At 37.4% G+C, this 25010-nt stretch overlaps 1 protein-coding gene across 1 annotated transcript in view; it reads right to left on the bottom strand.

The window, feature by feature from the left end:
* Positions 1-25010, bottom strand: part of LOC127970000 (leucine-rich melanocyte differentiation-associated protein-like) — a 277953-nt gene that overhangs the window by 22645 nt on the left and 230298 nt on the right. Inside the window, exon 7 of the mRNA XM_052572167.1 lies at positions 15783-15822. Within this exon, the coding sequence (XP_052428127.1) occupies positions 15783-15822 (40 nt within the window). The remainder of the gene's footprint in view (positions 1-15782; positions 15823-25010) is intronic.

Genomic DNA, 25010 nt, shown 5'->3' with positions numbered 1-25010 from the left:
TCTTAAGATAAATACATACAGCACACATACAAATAATAATAACAAGAATAATATTATTAATTGTATTACTATTGTAGTAGTAGCATCTTTCAGTAAGAACAAATTTAACTGTGACCGTTAAAGACAATAGATTCCCATTTCAAATAAACAAATCTGTTTTCAACACTGATAGTCCAAAAAAAAAAGAAGAAAAAAAGGTTTGTTATGCAACAAATCAGAATATTATAATGATTTCTGAAGGATCATGTGACACTGAAGATTGGAGTAATCACAAGAATTTTTTTAATATATTAAAACTTAATCTACATTATTTAATATATATATAATTACAAAACAAATTTTTAATTGGAATATACATTTGAATAATTCACAGTATTACTGTTTTGTTAGTGATCAAATAATTTCAGCTTTGATTTTGTCATACTCCTTGCAGAATATATACATTTTTTAGCATATTTACCATAAAGCATATAAAATCTTTCTATATTATATATATATATATATATATATATATATTACGTAAAATAACAGGGAGTATAGATTTCGCAAGGATTATGCAAACTTATGAGAAAAGAAGCGCATAGCACAACTTTATAAATACATTTTACATTACAAACAGTTTCAGAGGCCAAACTAAATTAAAACCATCTCTCTGCAGTTATGCTCAAAATTCTCAAAAGTGTGCTGGTTAGGAACAAAATAACTCTATTTGAAGCAGATATTATCTAATATAGCTCATTAGCAGAAGCTACAGTGTGGTTTACAACAGAACATGAAGCTACAAATCCTTTGTGCAAATCCATTTTGTTCACTAAATAACAGTCCAATAAATGAGTTCTGGAGATCAGAGAATCCATCAAACTGAGCACGACAGCAGCAGAACTTGATCCTGACATCTTACATTGGCTAGGTGACCTGAAGTTGAGTGGTTAAACCAGCAGCGGGATTGAAGAGGCATAATTTCCTGGGGAAATGAGGAAAGTACTCATTCAAACGACGGCAATCTGGAATTCATTTCAGTGTCTGACCTCTATGACTCAGTCAACTCAACAGTCTTACAACGACACAACATGTCAGAAATGATCACCCAATCAAATTATGACAGTAAAACAATGTGTCCGCTTACATTAATATGATGGGAAAACCTGCTCTCTTTCGTTCGACTTCATGGGCAAATCATTTTGACAGATTAAAAAGTTGCCCGAGATGCAAAGCCTTGTTTGACCTAGTTATCTGTTTATTTTCGGAACCATTTCGACCGACCCTACAATTATTCGAGCTGAAATGTTAAATATGCTTAAGGAGTGAACGGCACAGCTCAAAGTACCTGACCACAGCTGACTTTGATCAATTATGACATTAAGTTCAAGTGCCTGCTCACATTTTGGCCAAAAGTCCTGCTCCACTTTGGAGTGAGCCATCAACCGCAGTAAATGTCCAATTCTCATCAGTTTGCGCTCTCAGTCTCTGACGGAGATGATCCACCCTCTCTCTGGCTGCTGCGAGGCAGTGAACGCTAACTGTCCGTTTCCCAGCATTCACGTGGAATAAACGATGTGCTAGGTCATTAACTTGAGCTACACTGATCCTCTCGTAATAGGCCGTGTTCAGACATCAGAGTGGGCTGGGGGTCTCGTGACACTGTGCTGAGGTACAGTCGACAACAAATCAGTAAATTCATCGGGGAGCAAGAACACGGTTTTGACAACAGTCCAACGGAGCTAGCTGTAACTGACAGATGAGTTCAGTCCCTTCCACCACAGTGATTTCATCCCAAGACAATCTGTGGATCGAATGGTCACAGGTTACTGTGTGTCAGTCATTGTCTCAAATTGCTTATTAAATCATCCCTGTGCTTTGTTCTTTATGCTTTATGCTCTTTATGCTGGTCGATGACAATAAAATAACTTATCATTTTCAAGAGAAGTTTAATGACACAACACACCCACACACACAACCGTGAAAAAGTTTCTTATGTTCACCAAGCATTGTTCATTTGAACAAAAAAAAAAAAAAAAAAATTGTGAAATATTATTATAAATGAAAATAGCTGTTTTCTAATTAAATATATTTTAAAATGTAATTTATTCATGTGATTGTAAAGCTGAATTTTCAGCTTCATTACTCCTGTCTTTAGTGTCAACATTATCCTTCAAAAATCATTCTAATAAGCTGATTTGCTGCTCAAAATAAATAAATAAATAAATAAATAAAAAACCTTCCTTTCTTATTTTTAATGTTGAAAACTGTTGTGCTGCTTTGTAAATATTTGAAATAGAAAGCTTTTGTATGTGTATATATCTCGTTTTAGGGGAGCTGCACAATCGTTACATTTTCAGCCTGAATTAGCCTTACCTTGTCATAAATAAGTCTAATTATCTGGTATTTTAAGAAACTTATTGATCTTAACACAGTCAAGAGAACATGCAATGAGTTCCAGCATATTCTATGTATTTTTTTATTTATTACTATTATTACCACCATTACTAGTAGAAAAAAAGTTAATTTGCTTTTCAAAAAACTAATTTCACATACTTTATGACGTCAGAACAGTGGCATCACTCTGACATGATTTACTTTGTCACCTCAAAAAATAGCAAATATTGACATGTTCTTGCTCATTATAGAAGTATATGCAAATCGTTAGATGAATTGCATTTTTCTAAGTGTATTTTTGCCATTTGTGTAGAGGATTGAAACAGAAACCTTTCATAACATGTTTTCATCTATCACCGATGATTAATAAGTCTGAAAAACACACGATACAGAATTAAAATAGAATAAATGGAAGCTGTCACCGAATTAATTGCTATCATTTGTAAATTGATTGTATATTGAATCACACTAACAAACACAAATGCTGCCAAAAAAGGCCTTGCTATGAATAATAATAATGAATAATAAATAGCTCCAGCATGTATCATCCACGGTTCTGAATTATAACTCTTCGGTGTGTTTTTCTCTTCCTGCAAGCAGCATTTGTCTTCATAAAGTTTTCCATTGGCCCGTCACATGATCATTATAATGCAATCAGGGCTCATTGTGCACAGATCAGTTTCGCCATCAAAAAGACAAGTTGCTCAACATCTGCCAGGACTCAGTGTCTCAGCATCTGAGAGGGTTGAGGAACCCCCTGACATGAACACCATCCATATCAACCTAAGCAAGAAAAGGGAAATTCGAGGACCCCGCATCGATCCCACCGTAAAAATATCCAAACCATATGGCTTTGCTCTTCCCTCATAAATTACAATGATAAAGTCCTGGGGTTTGAGCCTGTGAAAGCCACGCTAACCTGCTCTAAACTCTTGGCAGGACTAAAAGCACACAGGAAATACTATCCTGCATCTCAGATGTCCCAAACTCAAGTCACAAATCACGCACAAATATGAATAATGCTTCGACTGCATTAGCAATCACTTTTAAAGCTGATTAGAACGCAGGCATGGGGTATCCATTTGTATGATATATTTGCTGTCAGTCTCATGAGATGGTCCAGCACGACTGGGAAGCAGACCAAAGCCCCTAGTACTGCAAGTATGTTACTGCGAATGGGCTGGGCAGGATGGCTTGAATTTGTGTCCTTGTCCATCATGCTGACACATTCTCCATCCTGGGGTATCGCTTAACACTCGCCGGTGTTTCTTTTGTGCATGTATTAATAGATCATGCAGGAGGGGTGCTGTAATTTTATGAGGCGAAGCCGTACTGATTAAAGACTCTAAAGTGATGACATAGCGGCTTTAGCAGTGAATTAACTGCTGCTGGTGGAATAATGCTAAAGGATTTGGGTTGCAAAGACCACTTGTAGACAGAACTTGGAGAGTTACCAAGACTGTGCCGTATCGCACTTTTACATAATGTTACTGTCAATATAATAGATAATGAATGCAGTGCAATTAGTGTGTTGTATGTTTGAATGAAAAAAAACAATACTGCGGTGATACTACGCTGGTTTTATTCTATGGTTATATATGGTACTTGGAGATATTCCATAAGAATAACATTTCATTCAATTTTTTTGGGAAAAATAGACTTGTTATGATTATATTCAAATATATATTATAAAAAAAGAAGTTTATTTATTTTACAAAAAAAAAAATCCTTTATAAAATCCTTTATAAATCATTGTAATATTTTATTTTTATCCTTCATAAATCATTGTAATATGACGATTTGGTGCTCAAGAAATATTTTTTTATTATTATCAATGTTGAAAACCGTTGTGCTGCTGGGAACAGCATTTATTTGAAACGGAAAACTTTTCTAATATTTGATCAATTCAATACATCTCTGCCGAATAAAATAATACACAAACACCTCTGAATGATAGTGTTAATAAATAAAAGTCCACTTACAGCAAAAACCTCACACAAATACAAAAACAGACCTTCTGACTGGAATGTAAAAAGCAGCCAACCAGACTTAACATATTTAATATTTAATTAAGATTTCAACTCTTGGATATACAGTATACACAAACACACGATCTGGTAACTAGTTCTTCCAACATCAACCTTTTTTCCTTCAAAACCAGCCAGTCAGATTAAAGATGAGACTATGTTTGGAGGGACTTCTTAAAAGGCCATTTTAATTCATAAACACTACAGCAGGCTTTTTAGAGTCGTTTTCTTTGAGCATCCCAAGGAGCACAGCTACCATTACATAGTACTGGAACATGCCTTATTAACTTGAATCATTAAAAAGAAATGCTTTCTCGCTTTCATATTCCAGCGACTGCACCAAAGTACAAACAAATATGTTAAATGATATTAAAATAAACATCGCCATCTCGACAGTGTCATGTTGAAACCCTTCTCCACATTTCAGCTGTGCCTTCAGAGACTCATTCCACTACATCAAACAGCAAAGTATGAGAGGAAAAAAGAAAGAAAGACAGAGAAAGAAAGAAAAAACAATGGTGTTGATGACACATCCTCAACTCCAACACAAACAGAATTATTCAACGAATGCAGTGCCATCTCATATGGAGATAATGACACTGAAGACAGAGAAGCCTTCTTAGAACAGTTTGGGATGCCAAGTCCAAGTTCAGCAGTTGAAACTGTCAGGGAAGTTAAGTCTGTCCTGGTGTTTTAATCTACCCTGCTCCAAAGAAAGAGCGCGCGAGAGAGAGAAAGAGAGAGGGAGGGAGGTGCGCTCCAGGCTCGGTGATAAACAGGACTCTGACTGCCTCATGGAAGAATCCGATCCCATCTCTGTGTTCTTTTCTCTCTCGCTCTGATAGACGGTGAAGAATGGATGGAACGGCCTGGCTCTTCCTCTGTCTTCCTCCATTAATCTCCATCTCCAGACTAATGGATATTCATGCTCCTGTGCCAAAGCAGTCCTGGGAGGCCCACCGCAACCTCTTGAGAGAAATCATATCACATCATCTCTCTCCGACAAAGGAAACAAAAGCAGTCCTCACAAAGAGAGGCCCAAAAAACAGCCCCTGGCAGCTCCTATACAAACCTACAGGCTTGTAGGAGTCAACTTAAGGCAGCAGTCTCCCACAGATGGATTCTCCCACAGACCAAGGATATCCAAAGCAGATGTATGGGAGTTACATCAAATGACTAATACGAATCAATATCGTACTGACCTTTTTTTCCATCCATTATGTTTTGGCACCTGATCTGAGGAGAGCTGAGGTGTAAATCTGAAAGTCAATATAAACTTGCGTGATGGCCATTTATGTTTTATAGGAGCTCATTACAGAGCTGTAGCTGGAATTATAGGTGTGTTTTATAAAGGGGCTTTAAATGGCCGCAAAACACCCTAAACCCATTATACAGAGATCCTAAACACCTCATCAGTGCTGGAGAAGGCTTTGGATCATAACACTGTCACGCAGCAAACATATCCGTAAGACAGTTCTCCCTCATCCAGATCAATTGAAAACACATGTCAGCCATTTGGCCAAGAACTATGTGAGGGAATAAACACACGGCATTCTCTTCAGAAACGAAGCAATGGATTCCATATTCCATTCTTTCTTATTAAGGCACGAACATAACCCTGTGGTCAACAAATTTATGATTTGTAGAAAATAAAATAGCTAATCTCAGATTTACTATTGGCTCTGTTCAATAATGTACTTAGCTGTCTACAGTACATAGGCAACACTTTTTTGACAATTAAAACCAGTCTTAAGTGTTCATTTTTTCGAAATTGAAATTTATACATCAACTCAAAGATGAATAAATAAGCTTATTTATAAAATATATTATATTTGGCCGAGATACAACTATTTGAAAATGCAAAAAAGGTGCAAAAAAAATTTAATACTGACAAAATTACTTTTGAAGCTATATGAAATCTTAGCAATGCATATTACTAATCAGAAACCAAGTTTTAATATATTTATGGTAAGAAATGTAAAAGATATCTTCATTGAACATGATCTTTACTTAACATCCTAATGATTTTTGGCATAAACGAAAATTAGATTTTTTTTGGCTATTGCTAAAAATATACGCCAATGACTTAAGACTGGTTTTGTGGTCCAGGGTAACATTTCAGCATCATAGGTGTCCACCTAATGTGAAACGGTTTCAAAGGTAGCACTCAATTTTATGCTGCCTAAAACATCAATTGCACAGTATAATTAATAGGGATGTGCAAACATAAAAATGATGTCTGAAAATGATAAATTGTTAATTATTTTTTTTAATTCACATTGATCTTACAAATGAACTTGAAGTATATGTCAGAAGATGGTAAAGGTAATCTAATATGGGAAATGAGCATGTAGAGATAAAAAACCAATATCATCCAGCTAGTAACCAATATGGTATTGTTATATCATGCATCCCTAATAATTATTTCAATACTGAAAGTACAGAGCAACTATATTCATGCAATTTTAGGATATACTGTACAGTAGACCATTTCTGCCCATACATTCACAGTCCTTGCTAAAAGGAAGAAGAAAAAAATAAAATAATAATCTGTCATAACCAATCTCTTAAAAATACCAATAAATCAGGATTCCAAAATCCCCAACATAATGTCAGGATAATGTCTGACAGGGCCAAAGTTTGGAGCTGGTTTGAGTATAACACTCGTCAAGGGAAAAACATTACTGTTACAACCATCATGAGAGATCCTTTAGAATCTCATTGAGATTCTTTTCCAATATCAAAGGCTAAAGTTGCATTCAAGGAACCAAGGCATTCACTGTTTGGGAGAGAGAATGGTGGCTCAACAAGCTTACCGTGAAGTTTGGCCTGCAGGATTCAGTTAAATGCAGTTTGTACACATGCAAACTCGTACTCAGAAAACGGCAGAGGAACAACTGCTCAACAGGCCATAATTAAGAGGCAACTCTGCCAAAGGCAAGCTTGGGGCTATTGCATATCCATTGGGCTGTAAAACGAGACAAGCAATTGCACATCACCAACACCAATCAAATTTATCTCAATTACACAGGTTTGCTGGCATAAATATCTCTATCTAGGGCTGTATGTTAAACATGGCATTTTAGCTAAACAATGGGGGTGTGGATCCAGACTTTGGTAATTGAGTGATGCACGCTATCCAGATGTAAGTTAATGGAGGGTAGGCAGACAAACAGCAGGTGTAATTCTCTCTCAGTCCTGCTGAGTTTTAAAAGTCAGTGCTTAGCACCCACTGCTCCATCATCTGGCCTCTCCCAGCCTTTGTGACAGCACATTTGTCATCATTTTCACATTTTGGGCAAGGAATGCACTGTTTTAATGGCGCCCTCTGAACGGTTCCAGATGTTTGTTTATTTGTTGTGCCACGACTGTAAAGTCATTTATTCTTCATATGCAGTCCCATTTCAAGGCTACAAATCAGCGGCGACGTAATGACGGCAAACTGTAGGCGAAAAAAAAAAAGTGCATGTTCCCCGGGGGGTCTTCAGTTAAGATTTTCTCTTTGAAGGCTGCCTGCCTCAAGGGGTTTAGTTGTGTGCCATTTAAAATACAGTCAACTCAGCTGGAGCAGGGCCCAGAATACGAGCGTTTAAAGTCTGATGGAGGAGTACGGTTTCGCCTTCGATGGCCTCTGCTTCTCTCGCCACTGTGAAGATGAATGATGGGAATTCAAAAGTGGTGGTTGCTGCTTTAAAATGTCCAGAGACGTATATGAGGATTTGTATATTTTCCATTTCAATTATGTATGAAGTTCCAGGGCAGTTGTGTGACCTGTCGTGATGATTGTTATTAATACGGCTATCTAGAATGTGACAGCGGTGAATGCGGTGGCTCCACTTTATTTTTATACTTATTTGTGCCTGTGGAAAGACAAACATTGGCTCATGTAGTTTGGTTTAGAGCTGGAGCTTTATATTTAAAGCAACAGTTCATTCAAAAACAAAAATTAGGGTTGAACAATTAGGGTTTAAAAAAAAAAGAGATTTTTTTTTCCTGATAAAAATGGCGATTGCAATTTAAAATTAAGATGGGGAAAATGGTTGGTTTGCTGCGCTTTTTTGTAGGGATGCACAATAAATAAGTATAATAATAATAATAATAATAATAATAATTATTATTATTATTATTATTATGTTCAAAATAACAATGCTTCTTAAAATATAAAATTTATATTAATATAACAAATAATATTAATACCTTTACTGTTTATTAAAATAAATAAATAATAGAAAAATAAATGATGTGTGTGTGTATATATATATATATATATATATATAAAATGATTTATTTTTTCTAATATTTATCTATTTTAATAAACAGTAAAGGTATTAATTATATATATATATATATATATATATATATATATATATATATATATATTGCAATGCTAGCATTTATGGCTAATCCAAATCCATTAATTTATGTTAATGGAGCCTTTAAATGCACTTCATTAATTTTAAAATGTTCATATTCACTTAAAGTCTTTTATCTTCCAAACTTGACTCCAAATTTGTTATGTGACAGAACCAACATTGTTTGTGAATACAATTGTTGAGATCTTTGAAAAACAAAGAGGTTTAGAAGGGGAAGAGGATGCGTACATCATTTTTAGATGAACTGTTTCTTTAAGACAATGTTTGTCTCTTGAAAGAAACTTTGGGCTATGTTCAGGCGACAGACTGGTTTAAAGCTGGTGGGAGCTGACAGCAGCACTACTTCCTGCGGCCACGCTCTCCACCCCCCTCTGTCTCCAGACTCTCATGGTTCTCCGTGTCACGCCAGGCCTGCCACATAGCCTCCTTTCTTGGCTTTAGCTATTCCCTCTTCCATTTTTCTCCTCTGAGCCTCTCCTGTCTGCTCGCTGTTTGTCCACTTCCCAATTTTTCCCCAAAACAGCAGACAAGGGTCTTATAACCCAAAGCCAAGACCTCCCATGCAATGCATATAGCTGGTCCTCCTCCTTCGCTCCTCAGACCTCCTGTCTGCTGTAATTACCCATGGCACCTTAGCTCTGGGGGCCTGGCACAGGTGACATCAATTGTAAAAATATTGAGAAAAGGTAGAGTGGGTCCCTGTTTAAGACAGCTTGCTGTCATAGACGCCGCTAATCCTGCCGGCCATTGCAAGGCAGAAAGTAACATATAGCAAACCTGACGGGACTAAGCTTTTACCTATGGAAGCATGCCCTAATTTCAGCCATTCTACTGCATAAAACTATAATAATTATAAAAATATTATATATATGCATACATATACATACATACATACATACATACATACATACATACATACATACATACATGCATACATATATATATACATATATATATATATACATATATATATATATATATATATATATATATATATATATATATATATATATATATATATATATACACACACACATATTATTATGCCGGTTTCCCGGTTTATGGCAGTTTTTTTTAATGCATAATCAGGTGTACAATGCATTTTCTGCTGGTTGATATTCCAAGACGTGCTTTTAGCCTGACAGCACTTGCATAAAATGGTTGTCTGGTTGACGTCTGATTTTTGGAAACCAAAAACCCTCCAAACAACAGACCAGGCTCCTCTTTTTGGCACAAGTATTTCTGTATCATGTTCTACTAGTTCTGCAGCATCCATTTTGCCTGTAACGCCTGTTTCACACATGCTCCGTCTGCAGTGCATATGCAGTCCGCAGCACGGGCTCATTGTGCTTTCACACAGGACGCGTTTGCAGTTCGCTACTGATCCACGTCTGTTTAGTCCACAAACACAACATTTGTCCATTGTTTTGATTTCATATTATGTAAAAAAATATATATGTATTTTTTTTCATCATTGTGAGTCTTATCACAGAACAGTAACAATCTTTCATATAGACATAATAAATATAAATATAAACAATAACAATAAATATAAACAACGCATTATTCATGCATTTTACTTCTAGGTTTGTTTAATAAGCTGCTCAAGTAAGCGGTAAAACATTTAAACACAATAATTAGCCTATTTTTCTTGTTAAAATATTTAAAATTAAAACACCACGTCTCGTGCCTTTTGGATTTAAATCTTTATCACAAGCAATCCCACGGGTCTTAGTGAACTTTGTTTTTCTGCCTCGATAAAAGTGAATATATATATTGTTTTCCTTGTTTATCTTAAAGGGTACTTTTTCTTGTTTTAAACCTAGCCAAAAACCCATGAGTTGCGTGTGAAACAGCTTTAATTAGTATACATTTATTGTGAAATGACTGCGTTTTCGTGTCAATCCATGTTCATTTTTCCCGCGAACAACGCGCTTTCACTTTTATTCAGCGCCTGCAGCACAGCAAAAATAGACTCGCTACGTAAACGATAGCTGCACGGCTAGAGACACAGCGCTCCTTGAACGTACTGACAGACCGCAACCTCGTGCAGTATGAACGCTGGAATGCGTTAACATGGGTGCGTAAAAAATACGCACTGCAGACGGAGTATGTGTGAAACAGGCGTTATAACGTAACACCAGAGCACTTGTGTTTGCCCTCACCGAGCCTCGCAGTCGCTGCTTAGAACAACATTGTAAAGGGTCCATCTGAAACAGTGTTGCGCGGACGCGGCGCAGCATAATGTTCACTCCGAACGTTGAGTAATTCTCAATTCATGTGTTGGATATATCATGTTTTGGTGTTTTTCATAAAGGGATAGTTCACCCAATATTGAAAATTCATCAATTACTCATGCTCATGTCATTATAAATCAGAGATCCATTCGTGAAAAGAGAACTGTAATTTGTGGGTAAACTATTCCAATAAGAGTTATATATTCCTTTAATATTATAAGCAGGCAATAGTTGCACTGCATTGCGATTACACTATGAATTATCAGTAATCCACACACAATGCTCGACTTCCACTGACAGTGTCTTGGAGGTGAACTGCATCTTTTAGTGTCATGGCTATTCTATTAAAGCATTTTCATGGCACAGCCAAAGGTGAGTTTTAGTAAAGAGTTACAGTGTCAGAGCCGATGCATTAAGCAAATAGAATAGGCAATAAGTCAAGATAAATAAAAATGGCACGATAAAGGCAGAGAAATAAAACGAGGCGAAGGACAAAGATGAGGGCTTGTGTTATCTAACGCTGCAGTACAGTATCGTAAAAATAACAAATGGCGAGTGTCAGCTCGCCCAAATCTAAGAGGGAGAAAAAATATTTCATATGTCAGCTCCGTTCACCTTTTAATGGACTATTCTCAAGCAGCATGATTTTGACGAAGCACTGGGCTTTCCTCTACATCACTTGAGAGGTGCAGGTCAGCCTTTGTGAAATAGATCTGTCCTTGGTGGGGGGCTGAGAGGCACACAGCTGACCTCGCATGAAAGTACCACCGCTGTGGCCGTGACATAAAAGCAGCGCTTTGCATTGCACAGACAAAAGAGAGCATGATAAATGTGGCCTGCGTGAAAGAGTCCAGCACATCAGAAACATCTCTTCTGCACAGCTTCTATTAGCAATGGAGGGTGCGTTTGTTTAGATACCTGTCATGCAATTGTCTTTTTTTTTTAAAACACTACCTTTGTGTTTCGGGGCAGCGGGGTGGTATGGCGTAGTGGTGGATTCGGATCTCACATCACTGGCAATGCCCTGAAAGAACAAGAGTTTGGATAAACATAAGTCCAGCGTGCGCAGTTTACACACCTGCGAACATTTATAACGTCTCCAACGATTCATTATCCAGCACAGACAGAAGAAATGTTGGTTATTGATTTAATCCTAATTGAGTTAAATGAAAAGAACTCATTTGTCATGAGCAATCTAGAATATTTTCACAGATTGATGACACAAAAGGGAGAGAGAATGGAAAGGCACGATGGGGTGAGAGGCAACTGAAGAATGCGGGTGAGATTTCACTGCTACGACTGATTGTCCAAATGCCATAATTTTTATCAGCACCGAGGAGAGGAAATGTTAGGAGCGGCGTTCTTATTTTATCAGGGGTGCAGGACGAGGGCAACTTTCATTATTTTGAAGAGAGAGGAGTGAAAGGTGAGGACGGGCCCTGGCTTTGATTACCTGTCCCCTGCCTGTTTAAGAGAGGGGGCCACCAGGGGAAGGGCCCCAGTCACCGTTCAGCCATGAAGAGCCCCGCGGGTCAGGCCCGGGTCAGCCTGCCACTCACTAACACACGCTGTTGTGTGTTGACAATCTAACAGGTGGCATGAAATTACTGCTCTCCAAAGGCCAGACCTGAGTTTAAGTAAACTCATCTCTCACTGGCCGACCTTAAAAATACAAATATATTCACATAAAGGCCACCGCACAGACAGACAGAACGGGAAGAGCTGGAGAGAATACAGATGGCCTGTGTGCTTCTGGTAGGTCACAAGTGTTTTCTACCTCCTTTGTCTTCTTTCAAGGACCAAAAACACACTATATCATGATGTGTTGATATCTGATGCCTTTGTGAAAATATTGTGAAAATATCTGCTCTTCTGCAGGCAGGAATTCTCAGAGCATTTAATCATTGAGGTGTCCTATTTTTATTTCATTCACTGAAAACACTCGGCTAGGGCTGAGGATGAATTATTCATATACCATTCAAAGGGTTGGGGTCGGTACCATTTTTTTTGTTTTTGTTTTTAATGTTTTTGAAAGAAGCATCTCACACTCAACTCAACAAAGCTACATTTGCACTACATTTACATTTGTCTATTTGAATCTTCTTCAGAAAGCTGATTTGCCGCTCAAGAAACATTTCTTATAATCATTGCTGAACAGTTGTGCTGCTTCATATTTTTGAGAGGCATTTATTTATAGATTATTTTGTTGAATAAAAGTATTAATATTAAGTGTTTCTTATATTAAGCAAAAGAAATATATAAAATAAAGTTGACTGATATGAAATATCTGATATGTCAAGCAATATTTATAATAGACAATGTATAAAAACATTCCAAAACACTATATGCAAGCTGTTAATAGTTGCCAAGCAACAGAAAATTGAGAAAATGTTTTCTTTTAAAATGTATTACTTTTCCCCCCTGTCGTTATCACATGACTAATTATCATCCTAATTACACAAATCCAGTGGGGTACAGCTGCATCAGGCTTTCCAAGTACATCAGCAGTTTCCTTGTTACCATTTCAATCTCCTCTGGCCATTTGGCTTTAATATCCTAAAGCAGCGTTTTTAGTGTCAGCTTCAGTCCGCCCTGACTAATTTCCTCTGGACTTGACAGATCAGAGGCCTTCCCCACCAAACAGCCCTGTCCCGGCCACAAAGCCGCTCGTAATCCTGCTGCTTGTCTACAATTAATCTTCCCAGTTGCCACATTATTAACACCACCACCCACAGACAGGGGCCGGCTATGCCCCACCGGACACAGAGCACCACCCCCTCCGGCCCAGCGGCCAGGCACGTCAATCACATGCCGTGCGCAAAAGTCGCCTGCTGTCAACATCAGAGATACCCCCTCTCTCCTAACCATCCCACCCCTCCCGGGCCAAGTCCGCTGATCAAACACCCCCACCCTGGAAGAAGATTAATCAGAGCCCTCCCTCCACTTCCTCCCCTCCCATCCACTCCTCTCTTTCTCTTTATTCAATGAGCCATCCTTGAGATGAGAAAGAGGCCTGCCTCATAATGGGAATCCCGGCGAAAAAAAAAAAAAAAAGTTAAAGGAAAACTCAGTTTGAATGCCAGCTGTTATCTTGGAAAAAAAGGGAAGGCGGACAAGAGCCTTGCTTTGATCGGCATCCTTAAGATTTTAAACAAACATAATCAAAAGCCAAGGGGTCACCCTTTGAATTCATTCAGTCTGGGAGCTTTGAGCACGCACAGGCAGCTAAGAGCTTCTCCTTTCACAAAGCATTTTGTTTTCAGTTGCTTTTAAAAGATATCAAATAAATGGCAACTTGTGTGCTCTGATCTGCCCGTTTATACTGATGGATAATTCAGTGGACCTAAAGTCATTTGAACAGTTAAAAATGTCTTAAAGTTATTGCATTTAATAAAATAAGTGCAACATGCAAAAAAAAAAAAAAAAAGAATATTATTATTATTATTATTATTATTATTATTATTATTATTATTATTATTATTATATCTACCTGCAATTGATATAAAAAATGAAACTACTAAGAATTCTATTAGAAACCTATTGTGAATTACTGAATGTTTTGTTATATCATTTCAAACAAGCTTTTTCTGTCCAACTTTTTTGTTGGAAAGTGTTCTTGTGTGAACTATCTTGAAATCTCGAAATGATATCATTATATATTTTCTATTAACGAAATGTCATCCATAAATTTTTAAGTGTGGTTTAAGTCTCTAATGATTAGGCAGTATAAAAATAGATTATGCTTAAACATTCACTATGGGGAATATATTATACACACACACACACTTAAAATATAAATACATAAAAAATATATTTATATAAATACATAAAAGAAAAAAAACATTTGAGACTTCAATCCATTATGAGTCTCAACAGAAGGATGGACATGCAGTCTATAGTCTAGATGAAATTATCTTTAGATGCAGTTATGCAACTGAGCCATGAGGAAGAAAGCAAGAACCTTCACTCATCTGACTGCTCAGATGAATATCCATCAAGGCCAAAATCCAGCCGCCCTGATTCAGAAAAATATGAAGCACATGGTGCGGTAACTTTTGGAGGTCTTTGCGGAAGTGGCTGCAGCTAACCGTGCATCCTTCTGAGATTTAAAACAACATCCAGAGTCAATGCCGACACACATTCTCCAGTCTCAGCACTCGAGCTCTCATTCATTCTACCTTCCTTTCTTTTGTTTGTTGTTGTTCTTGCTTTCTTTCTCACCACCCACCCACTCACACACGCTCTCTCTGTCTCACACACACACACACACACTACTTCTTGCACTGGTCAGATGGGGGCGCTGCAGTGTCAGGTTTGCATAAGCCTCTCGTCTCAGCACGAGCTCTTGTTCTCCAGGCCCTGGGCATATGCTGCCTGCTCACATCATTATTGTCTTTATACACTGAGTAATCACTACACTTTATGATAATGCAGCAGAAATTTACAAGCTGGAGAAAGAAAAAAGTCTCTAATAATGGCATTAACAGAAAAAGCCACAGCAGCTCTCAGCCCAACAGGGGCTCTGCACTCAAAGGGAGGACTGCTTGCTGAAAATGTCACAGTGAAATATGACTCGTCTCCTGGATTATACATCATACTCGTGCTCCCTCTTCCCTTCGCATGTCCTTTTTTCTTCCCGGCAAATAAATGACGAAAAATCCAGCCATTTGTGATTATCAGCTCCAAACAAATCTCCACCCCAGAGAGTGGGAAGAGGTGAACGGGTGGCTAAGATGCAGTTAACGCCATGATTTGGTTTCGAAGCGAACCCCCAAAGCTGGAGAGTTCCCTCGCCGAAACATCGAGAGGCTAGCGTGCCTAGCGCAACTCACAGAACATCTCATCCTCAGCAGGTCTGATCAGGGCTACAATCTAATTACCAGCACTGCAAAAGAGATATACACAGATAGAGTGAGACAGACAAAGGGAGAGAGAAAGAGAGGCAAAGATCAGTGTAAACACCAGTGCTTTTTATCTCCTTATATATCTGGACAAGTAGACAAAGTGCTAAAACGAAATAAATGTGGCCTGACAGCCACTTCAAAGAGTTCAGCCAGGGGCTTACTGCTACTTAAGGCACAGGAATGTTGTTGCTAAGCATCAGCCTACAACCTATCAGGCCCAACAGAAGGGTCTGCTTTCCCTTTAAGAGCGAGCGAGCGAGAGAAAGAGAGTGGAAATTCGACAGTAACGGGAGGCTTGGGATTCAAGGAGATTTTGTAGCTTAAAGCAATTGTTAGAAGAAACAAGCTTTCTGTTTTGTTTTCTCTTGACACCATTTCAGCTTTTTGTGCTTGCAAAAGACATGTAGTAAAATGTTTTTTGATATGTTTTCTCTCTGGGTCTGTAACGAGAGAGAGGGAAAAAAAATGTTTTCTGTGGGTATGAAACTTTCCTTGTCTTTCGTGCAAGACTTCTTTTTTTCTGATGAGCCGAAGATCAGAGGGAAAACAAACATCTTTGTGTATATTTAAGTCAATGTCGGTCTGATTTTCTGTTTGTACTTATTAAGCTCCTTTAATCGTGATATGCTTTGCATAAATCGTTATATATATGGGTCAGACCTATAAATTATATTTGAAGCGCAGACTGCGATTATATGTGGTATAAATGTCGCGCTGAGAGCGGGAAAACGTTTGGGGTGCCAATCACTGAAGAAGCACTTTAATGCTTTTGACCTTCATAATTGTCTCTCAGATGTGTGGCAGTAATGTGTTTTAAATGGCCGTAGTGTGCATAAAACTGTATTAATTCTGTTTTCTTAGGTAACGACTAGAAAGTGAAGGCTGGATGTAATATAGCCTGCCCTCCAAGGGGTTTAAGAGTCTTTTCTGTGGTGTGAGCACAGTGTGAGCTGCATTGAGCAAGTATTTAATGATTTACCAGTTCTACTTCAATGCACTTGTGCTACATAAGTGTATCATATGATCAGTGATCACAAGTGAAACAGCTTTTGCCTCAAGCATAGTCCCAAATTCTCTCCCGAGACGAGACTTTATGTACAGCTCGGCTTTAAAAAGTAAAGGTTTAGGCACAACAGGAAGTTAATTACTTTTACTTTATCAAGATCGACTCGATGGAATGTACAAATGTACGTGGAAAAAAGTTTAATGACGTTTACTCAAAACATCAGTCCAAAAAAAAAAGTTTCTTTTCATGAGTCAATATTTTATTATTATAATATACTGGAGACATTTGTGAGCTGAATGCCTTGAAAGTTCCCCAACAAATATTACAAACATTAAAGAGGGGGGAAAACGTTTTACAAATTAAAAATAACATTTTTTTCAGAATAACAATATTTGAACAGTAAAGGCATATACCACACAAACAAATCAATCTTTCTATCCATCCATCCATCCATCCATCTGGAAAACATTGTAAACATGCACCATAAACACACACCATGTTCAGTTTGGTCTTAATAATTGCCACAAAGTTTGGTTTTACTTTTCTTAGTTTGTACTTAAACTAACAGAAAACATGAGCTTTGCTGTTATTTTGGTGTTGCTAATAATTTCCACTCTGTATTTATCAAATTTGTGTTGGAAATGAATCTCGAACTGTTGAGGAAAACTACAATTTTAAGTTAATCATGGTGAAGTTGGATATTCTGTATCTGTATCTATGCATAATAATGTCATAATAATGTCTTGAATATTCTGATTCTGATGTTTCTCTTTCTTTTGGGCATTATCGCCTGTGTAGACATATTTCATGATGGTAAGTTTAGTTTCCTTCATTGTAACAATTGCAGCATTGTTTTTAAACTTGTAGCCAAGCTATTACGTATTTGATATTTATCATGTATGACTGAAATCATGCAAGGATTAAAAAGGTATTCTAAGCAGAAAAAATTCTGGTAGCCTACTAGTTCGGAGGTCCCTTTTGACCCGTTTTTAACTCAATAAAAATAACTGCTTAATTAATTAGGTATTTTAATTTAATTTCTGTATTGTAGTTTTTATAATTTTTATTTTATTAATCAAAATACAATGCCCACAATATAATATTTAGGGTTTGGCTGCCAAAACTCTGAACTTGTGCATGTTGAGGGGTGAGCTGAGAAGCCTACTAGTGTCTTCATCCATTTGCAATAAAACTTTATGCTATACCTCAGCTTAATTAAACAATTATATTGTATACATGGATTAAAAAAAAAAATCTGTACTACTGTGCTACTATTTGTCTTTTTTTCTGTTTAACTTTTATTAAACTGCAGATCAAAATAGAATAGGCCTATACTCTAAATAAGGATGAATTATATTGGAACATCTCCAAAATAATTGTAAACACAGATGCACGTTTATTTAAGACATAACCGATTGTATTTATGGGATATTTTGATATAATTATGTGTCTGTTTGTCCATTTGAATGTGAACTGCAGAAATGAGTTCTATTTTGTCTGCTTGCAGCTGAATCTTTTGAAAGCACAATAAATGTGCATAGTAAAATCGAGAAGCAGAAGCGAAATTTAATTTTATAACAAGTAATTTGATTCCTGACCTTAGATATTTGATCTGATTTCCGAAATTGGAATAGCGTTTTGATTCCCAACCCTCCTACTAAATTATTTTATTCTTGCATACAAAAAGCCCTGTATGGTGACTATGGTGCGGTGTAAAATATTTTTTGAAACTTATATAGGTTTATCGTTTGTCTTTTTCCCCCCGATAATGTCTATAATCGTCTGTTACCTGACTATTGACTGACATAGCGATACTTACGAGACATTGTTGATATACGATAATATCATCATATTGCCCAGCCCTAATTTATATTTCTGTGTGTATTAGAATAATACATAATGTGTGTATGTACTAGGGATGCACAATAAATATCGCTCAATATTTAATACACATCTGGTCAGTAATGCCGGTTCTGTAATCGGCGGTAAATCTCTACATGAGAGTGATTTTACATGGAGCAGCATTTACTACACAGAGTCGTTGTAGAGCACGTGTACAGATTTTCCACTGATTACAGAACCAGAATTACTGACTAGATGCACATTAAATATCGGGTGATATTTATCGTGCATCCCTAGTATATACCTATACACATATAATCAGGTATTTTAAAATAAACAGTATATAATGTATAGAAATTATTATTATTATTATTTTTTTTTTTACAAAACTAATATTTCAGTTGTAATTAATGGTAACGTCTAATGATTTTCTCCTGACTAAATAAAATTGTGATTAATTGCAAACAGCAGCTTTAATACATTTTTATTAACTATTAATTGAATATAACTGTTTGTGGATTATGAATTATAGTTGGATAAGCAGCCAGCAAATTAATTTAAATTTGCCTTTAAATTTGCCATTTGTCAAATGCTCTATATACTATTACTACTCAGTTCCCCATGTGTACCTCCTCTCTATATCTTTCCATTTCACAGACACTCTCTCTTAAAGGCATGACACACGGTGCCTCTTTATTTTGCGCTTAGGAGCTGTATCTAATGTCAGGGATGTTTTCAAGTATGTGAGATGTTAAATTATTGAGGATTCTGTGAGTAGGACTGTCAAACCGGGTTGTCTGGAATGTTTCCTACGCAATTAGACGCTCTGAGACGTTTGAAGAGTACCCACAAAGCAGACCTGCAGAAAGTGACATGTGAACTTAAAGGAAATTAGCTTTTTACATGAGTGAAATGTGAAGGTTACTTAGCAATACTTAAGCAGGAAGATCGACTGTGAAGCGAGTCTTTGACTCAGCCCTGATGTGAAGACAGCCATTTTCTTTACTTGCAGCGCGCCCCAGTCAGAGAAGATCACAGAGGGAGTGAAAACTAATTTTGACTTGGGGCATACAGGAGAAGAAAAACAAAAAAACAGATGTGTCTAAATAATGAGATCTCTTGATGTTTGCAGGAGAGATAAAGGTGGAGGTTGCCGACTAGTTTGCAAGCACTATTTCAGCCTACGGCGTAAAGTAAAACAAATAAATGTTACAGCATGAAGATAATCGATTAGTTACGTGGGCAGCTTAATGATGCCATTGTGGAAACAAACCGTTTCAATAATATCCTGTGCACTGCTTTTTATAATTATTAATAAAATCCCACCATTTTACGAATCGCTCGACAACATACAACCGGCGAGCACAAGAGCAAGACGTGTCGCTGCAGTTTTAAAGGCTGCGAGGGAAAGATAGCAGGAGGCCTCATTCTCCCAGCATCCTCCCCTCCCCGGGAGAAGGACTTATGAAGGTGAGCGCCTCCCTGACAGGCGCGAAAATAAAGGAGACAAACCCTGGATAAAAATTAAATAAAAAGTAGCTGTCTTAAACAGTAATTGCACTGCTTTGCTGAGCAGGCTTCCAGATATATAAAGTTGATTTACTATCAACTCACAACTACAAATCAGAAGGTCTGAGAAACACTTGTGCTATGAAATTGTTTAATCTCATCAAGTTCTGCTTTCACAGCAAGCTATAAATCACAAACTCTTTGTTATCATAGACCTCCATGAGCGCCTCTCAGGCAGGCAATGGATCGTGGGTATATATAATCTTGACTGCACAAACAGCGGGGTCGTCAGTGGCTGAAATACTTTCATATTAGCCGCGCCGCAGCTGCTGGAACACGAGGCGGTGATGGATATCTCATTTCCAACTCTCTGCATCTATTTCCAGCAAATTATTACTGCATAAATTTCTTGTCAACAGAAACGGCAAATTAATTAAGTTAAAAATGGACTCATGATCGCATCTACAAACCAAATAGAAGAGCAGGGGCAATTTTCCAGTAAGTGGATTTACCGGCGGGTCAGTTTAATGAATGATTTTAAACTTCGCCATAAAGTTCCAGACAGGCCAATATCTACACAGAAGCCTCGGCACAGGCCAGGTGCTGACAGATTTACATAAAGCCTATTTATGCGTGAGGCCCGCGGTTGATGGCTGAGGTAGGAATAAAGTTTATTAGGGCTCCGAGTACACGGCCAACCTCGCATTCTCCATCATCAGCAAAACGGGAGATAGCCGCGAAACACCTTGACTTTTCTTAAGAAAATATACACGTTTAACAAGCCATTGAGATGAATAATTCATACTTATTCACAGTGCATTTGTTTCTCTCTCTTTTTTTTTTTTTTTGCTCCGGTCATTAATCAGAGAGAGAATCCTGCAACAAAGATGAGGCTGGAGATTTATATGTATTTTAGCTTCTTTATAGATAAATCACGCCATGCAATTATGGTGGGAGAGGCCCAGCTGTGACCCCATGTCGAACTAATGACACAGAGAAATTTAAATCTTGTCTCCTCTCTCCTGACTTCACCCTAATCATAGTTAAAGAGAGATGCTGCTTCTATGGAGCAAGAGGAACATAAAAGCCAGCTGTAGGTTTTAGCATTGAAATCATGCTGCATCTGCGTGCCAAATAATCCGCTGAAATAACCATAGTGTTATCTAGCATAAACAACAACAAATTATACTTATACAATGGCAAAATTAAGAGTAGATTGAACATGCCATCACAACATTGTTTAAGCATGCAATGTACAAAGCATAGCATAATGCAATGTTAGTGTCAAAACATATTTGTAGAGTTTAGCAAAATGTTAGCATAAATGTAAATAAGCTTAAATATGTAAACATGGTGAAATTAAAGGTTCAGGGTGCACGGAATCAACAAAAGCAAAAAGGCTTCTAACACTAGCTCGCTCTATTCTTTTTCTATTCTATTCTATTCATTTTGATTTTCTTTATTCTATAACAAAAATAAATACGTGCTACATGTACTGCGTTAAGCTAAAGGAGAATAGTTATAGATAGCACTTGCATATAACTGACATTTAGTCATTTAGCAGACACTTTTACCCAAAGGGACATACAAACGAGAACATAGCACTTTTGTTGATTTTGATTGCTTCCACCGTCCTCATTTGTAAGTCGCTTTGGATAAACCATACATACACACACACTACAATATACTGTAATAATTATTGTTTGCTACAGAATTGTGTAACTAGCTTAGCAACATGCTAATGCTCTATTGAAATCAACTGTGAGTGGAATCGCTCATTTAAAAAGTTCTATTTCAGTTACCATGCTGTCCATAAGATAATCACCTACAGTATAGGCATGCAGACAGCAAGGCAGCACACTAGGTTTTGGAATGTACCCATAGTTCTCTCACTGGTTGAAATTGATATTTTTGTTGCTTTAAAAGGCCATGCTCTCTAATAACACTCAGGCCTCTCAATATCCAGGCCCGATTTATTATTTATTATCCCTGCAGTCTGTCCCCTGATTAAGGCGGCCCATCTTTGTTTTACTGGGCCCTGCCTTTAATCTGTCTCTCAGTGAGATAAATTAGCCAGTGTCGTGCCAGTTCTGCACTCTCTTTGCTTCACTCTGTTTATCTCTACCCATGACATGCCCGCGTCAAGAGCACACACATCTGTTTCAATGCACAAGACACCACTCTGGACAAAGTTAGCAATCCCTTTTTTCTTCTCTTCCACTGACTATTGTGTCAAACAATTCCCTCTCCTGACTGAAATGATAAACTCTGCTGTTAACGTATAAATAACACGCGTTCCTATCTTCCCAGATGCTCCGCTCTGGGTTTTAATGGCGAATGAGAGAGGCTTTCATAAACTAGGCGGAGGCCCAGTCTCAGACCTTTCCTGTGAATGTTTTCTGTTTTCCTCTTGGCCTCTACACTAGTGTTAAATCACAGGCTGCTGTCAAGGAGCACTAAGCTAGTATGCGTCACTGGGGAGTGCAGGAAGCACTGGGTATAATTCTGTCCATCAGTTTAATTTATTATATCGGTAGCTTTGTAATCATGTGCAATAAGTTATGGGGCCTGACACAAAGGAATTCGGTTTGAAGGCAAAAGTGTTTATCATGTTTAAAGGTCTGGTCAGGCCATATCTATTGTATTTACATGGGGAAGAGAATAAAGACAAGTGTTTTATTTTTCTATCTGGGCACTAACACAATGACTTTGTTGATATAGGGTGAAAGCAAATAAAAAGTGAAACCCTGGGTGTCTGTCTGAAGAGAAATGAATCTTTCAATGCTCATGAAAAAGATCTGAGATGGTCCCATGAAACCAGCATTTAAGTCTTAGTATTCAGAAGGGAAGAGCTGAGTAAGCTGTGCCACTTTCCCCCCAAGTTTCCAGTTACATTTCCTCATAAATGCATAATATGCTAATTTACACTTCAGGGCATCAGCAATCAACTGAAGTCTGAAGCAAGCATCTATATCATAATTATTGAAACTTTATATATAGTTTTTAAATCTTATAACTGAAATATAATAGGTTTAAATGTACTAAACAAATATGTTTTTTTCTATAATAAATAAAAATATGTGATAATTACAAAAGAATATACAATTATAGAGAAGTATACTAAACAAAACAAAAATAATAATAATACAAATTAAAACCAATTCTAAATATTAATAAATAGTAATATTATCCAACGGGCCTTCATATATATATCATGGGCCCTTTTTAATCAAATTTTCACATAACAGAATTGCAGAGTTTAGATGTGGCCTCTTGTACCCAACTTTTAGTTTTGAGACTGTAGATTGACTTACAAGACTTTGTGTCTTTAATGTGAACATATCGTATGTGTGGTGCCGTTCAAATGAGATCGCCGTAATTTGTTCAGGTTGCCAGGTTCCCTTACCAGTTGGTTTCTTGGCTAACACTGTCCGAGGCAATTAACAAAAGGTTTATATAGTGTAATAAAGTTGTTTAGAATGGGTAGCCACAATAACAAAAGAGACCTTTTCCATCTGTTAAAAGGTCAGTAAAGATGAAGCAGTCTCTGAGGAAGAAGAAGAATCTAAAACTAACACTAGAGAAACTACAGTAACGCTAGCATGCTATTTACAGCTTGCCCTCTGTCTGGGTGGCCCAACTACATCAGTTATATTCATAATACGATAGGAAACTGATTTTTTTTTCTTCCCCAAACAGAAATGAAATACAAGACAGACCAGATTGTAACATTTCTAATTAGCCTATTAAATCACACATGTCCTTTAGGACTGTGGCCTCCTTTGTTGGTTTAAGTTAGCAGAGATAGAGGCTGATTTACAAGATGGGTGTCACTCTCTCGTCATGGGTACGACTCCGTTTAGCATAAAAGGAACACAGGGCTGCGAAACCCTAACAATGAGCCATATCTCTCTACAGCCCTCTCAAAGTGCCTCATTTGCATATCAAGCCACCCGAGCTGATACGTAAACGTGTTCCTTCATCAGATGGCGCTGGCGACGAGAGCCATTCATCTGCCTGTTAGCGTCCTGCTTTAGTGCTTTACAAAAGCGCAGTGGGCTGAAAGAGACATCTTGTGTCATAGCCCATGAGAGATAATGATATCGTTATACCTCCTTGATCACACGCGCACCCGCGCACATAAAAATTCCTGTACACTTCAGTACGATAGCCCGAAGTTCTTCTGGTTTACATCTGAATAACTACTACTTTATCTGAGCACTTCAATTTGCAAGGCTTGCTGGAAGGCAGCTCCTCCTGATGTTAATTGTGGGGTACTTAAGCACTAAAAGATTAACATAAAACCCTTTGGAAACAAGCTAATAGTTGTATGATAATTTGTCCGTGGCCTTTGTCTGTCTATCACCACTTTGCCTCTAGCTGTAATTTTATCAAGGCACTGTAAAATACCATTTAAACAAGTTGACTTAATTAATAATAGGAATTGCATTATTAAATTGAGCTTCTCTGGAACCATTAACAAGTGAGGGAGTAAAACATAATTAAACTATTCTATTTTATTAACCTATTCATTACGCTGAGCAAATGATGACTCTCTGAAGAACCGTCTCAGACTAATGAGAAGAATGAGGGTCTGAACTGAAGCTGTGTTTGATTAGATCTCTTCTTCAGAGCAAGGGACAGAGAAAATAATGCAATCTAACAATCCCAGCAATCTAAAATGTCAATGTGACTGCACAAAATACTCAAAAATAAAAGTAAATTGATTTAACACT

Source organism: Carassius gibelio, chromosome B13 (genome assembly GCF_023724105.1).
Source record: "Carassius gibelio isolate Cgi1373 ecotype wild population from Czech Republic chromosome B13, carGib1.2-hapl.c, whole genome shotgun sequence".
In the NCBI taxonomy this organism is placed as follows: Eukaryota; Metazoa; Chordata; class Actinopteri; order Cypriniformes; family Cyprinidae; genus Carassius; species Carassius gibelio.
The sequence above is the reverse complement of the archived record's forward strand: the minus strand, read 5'-3'. Positions and strand labels throughout refer to the sequence as shown.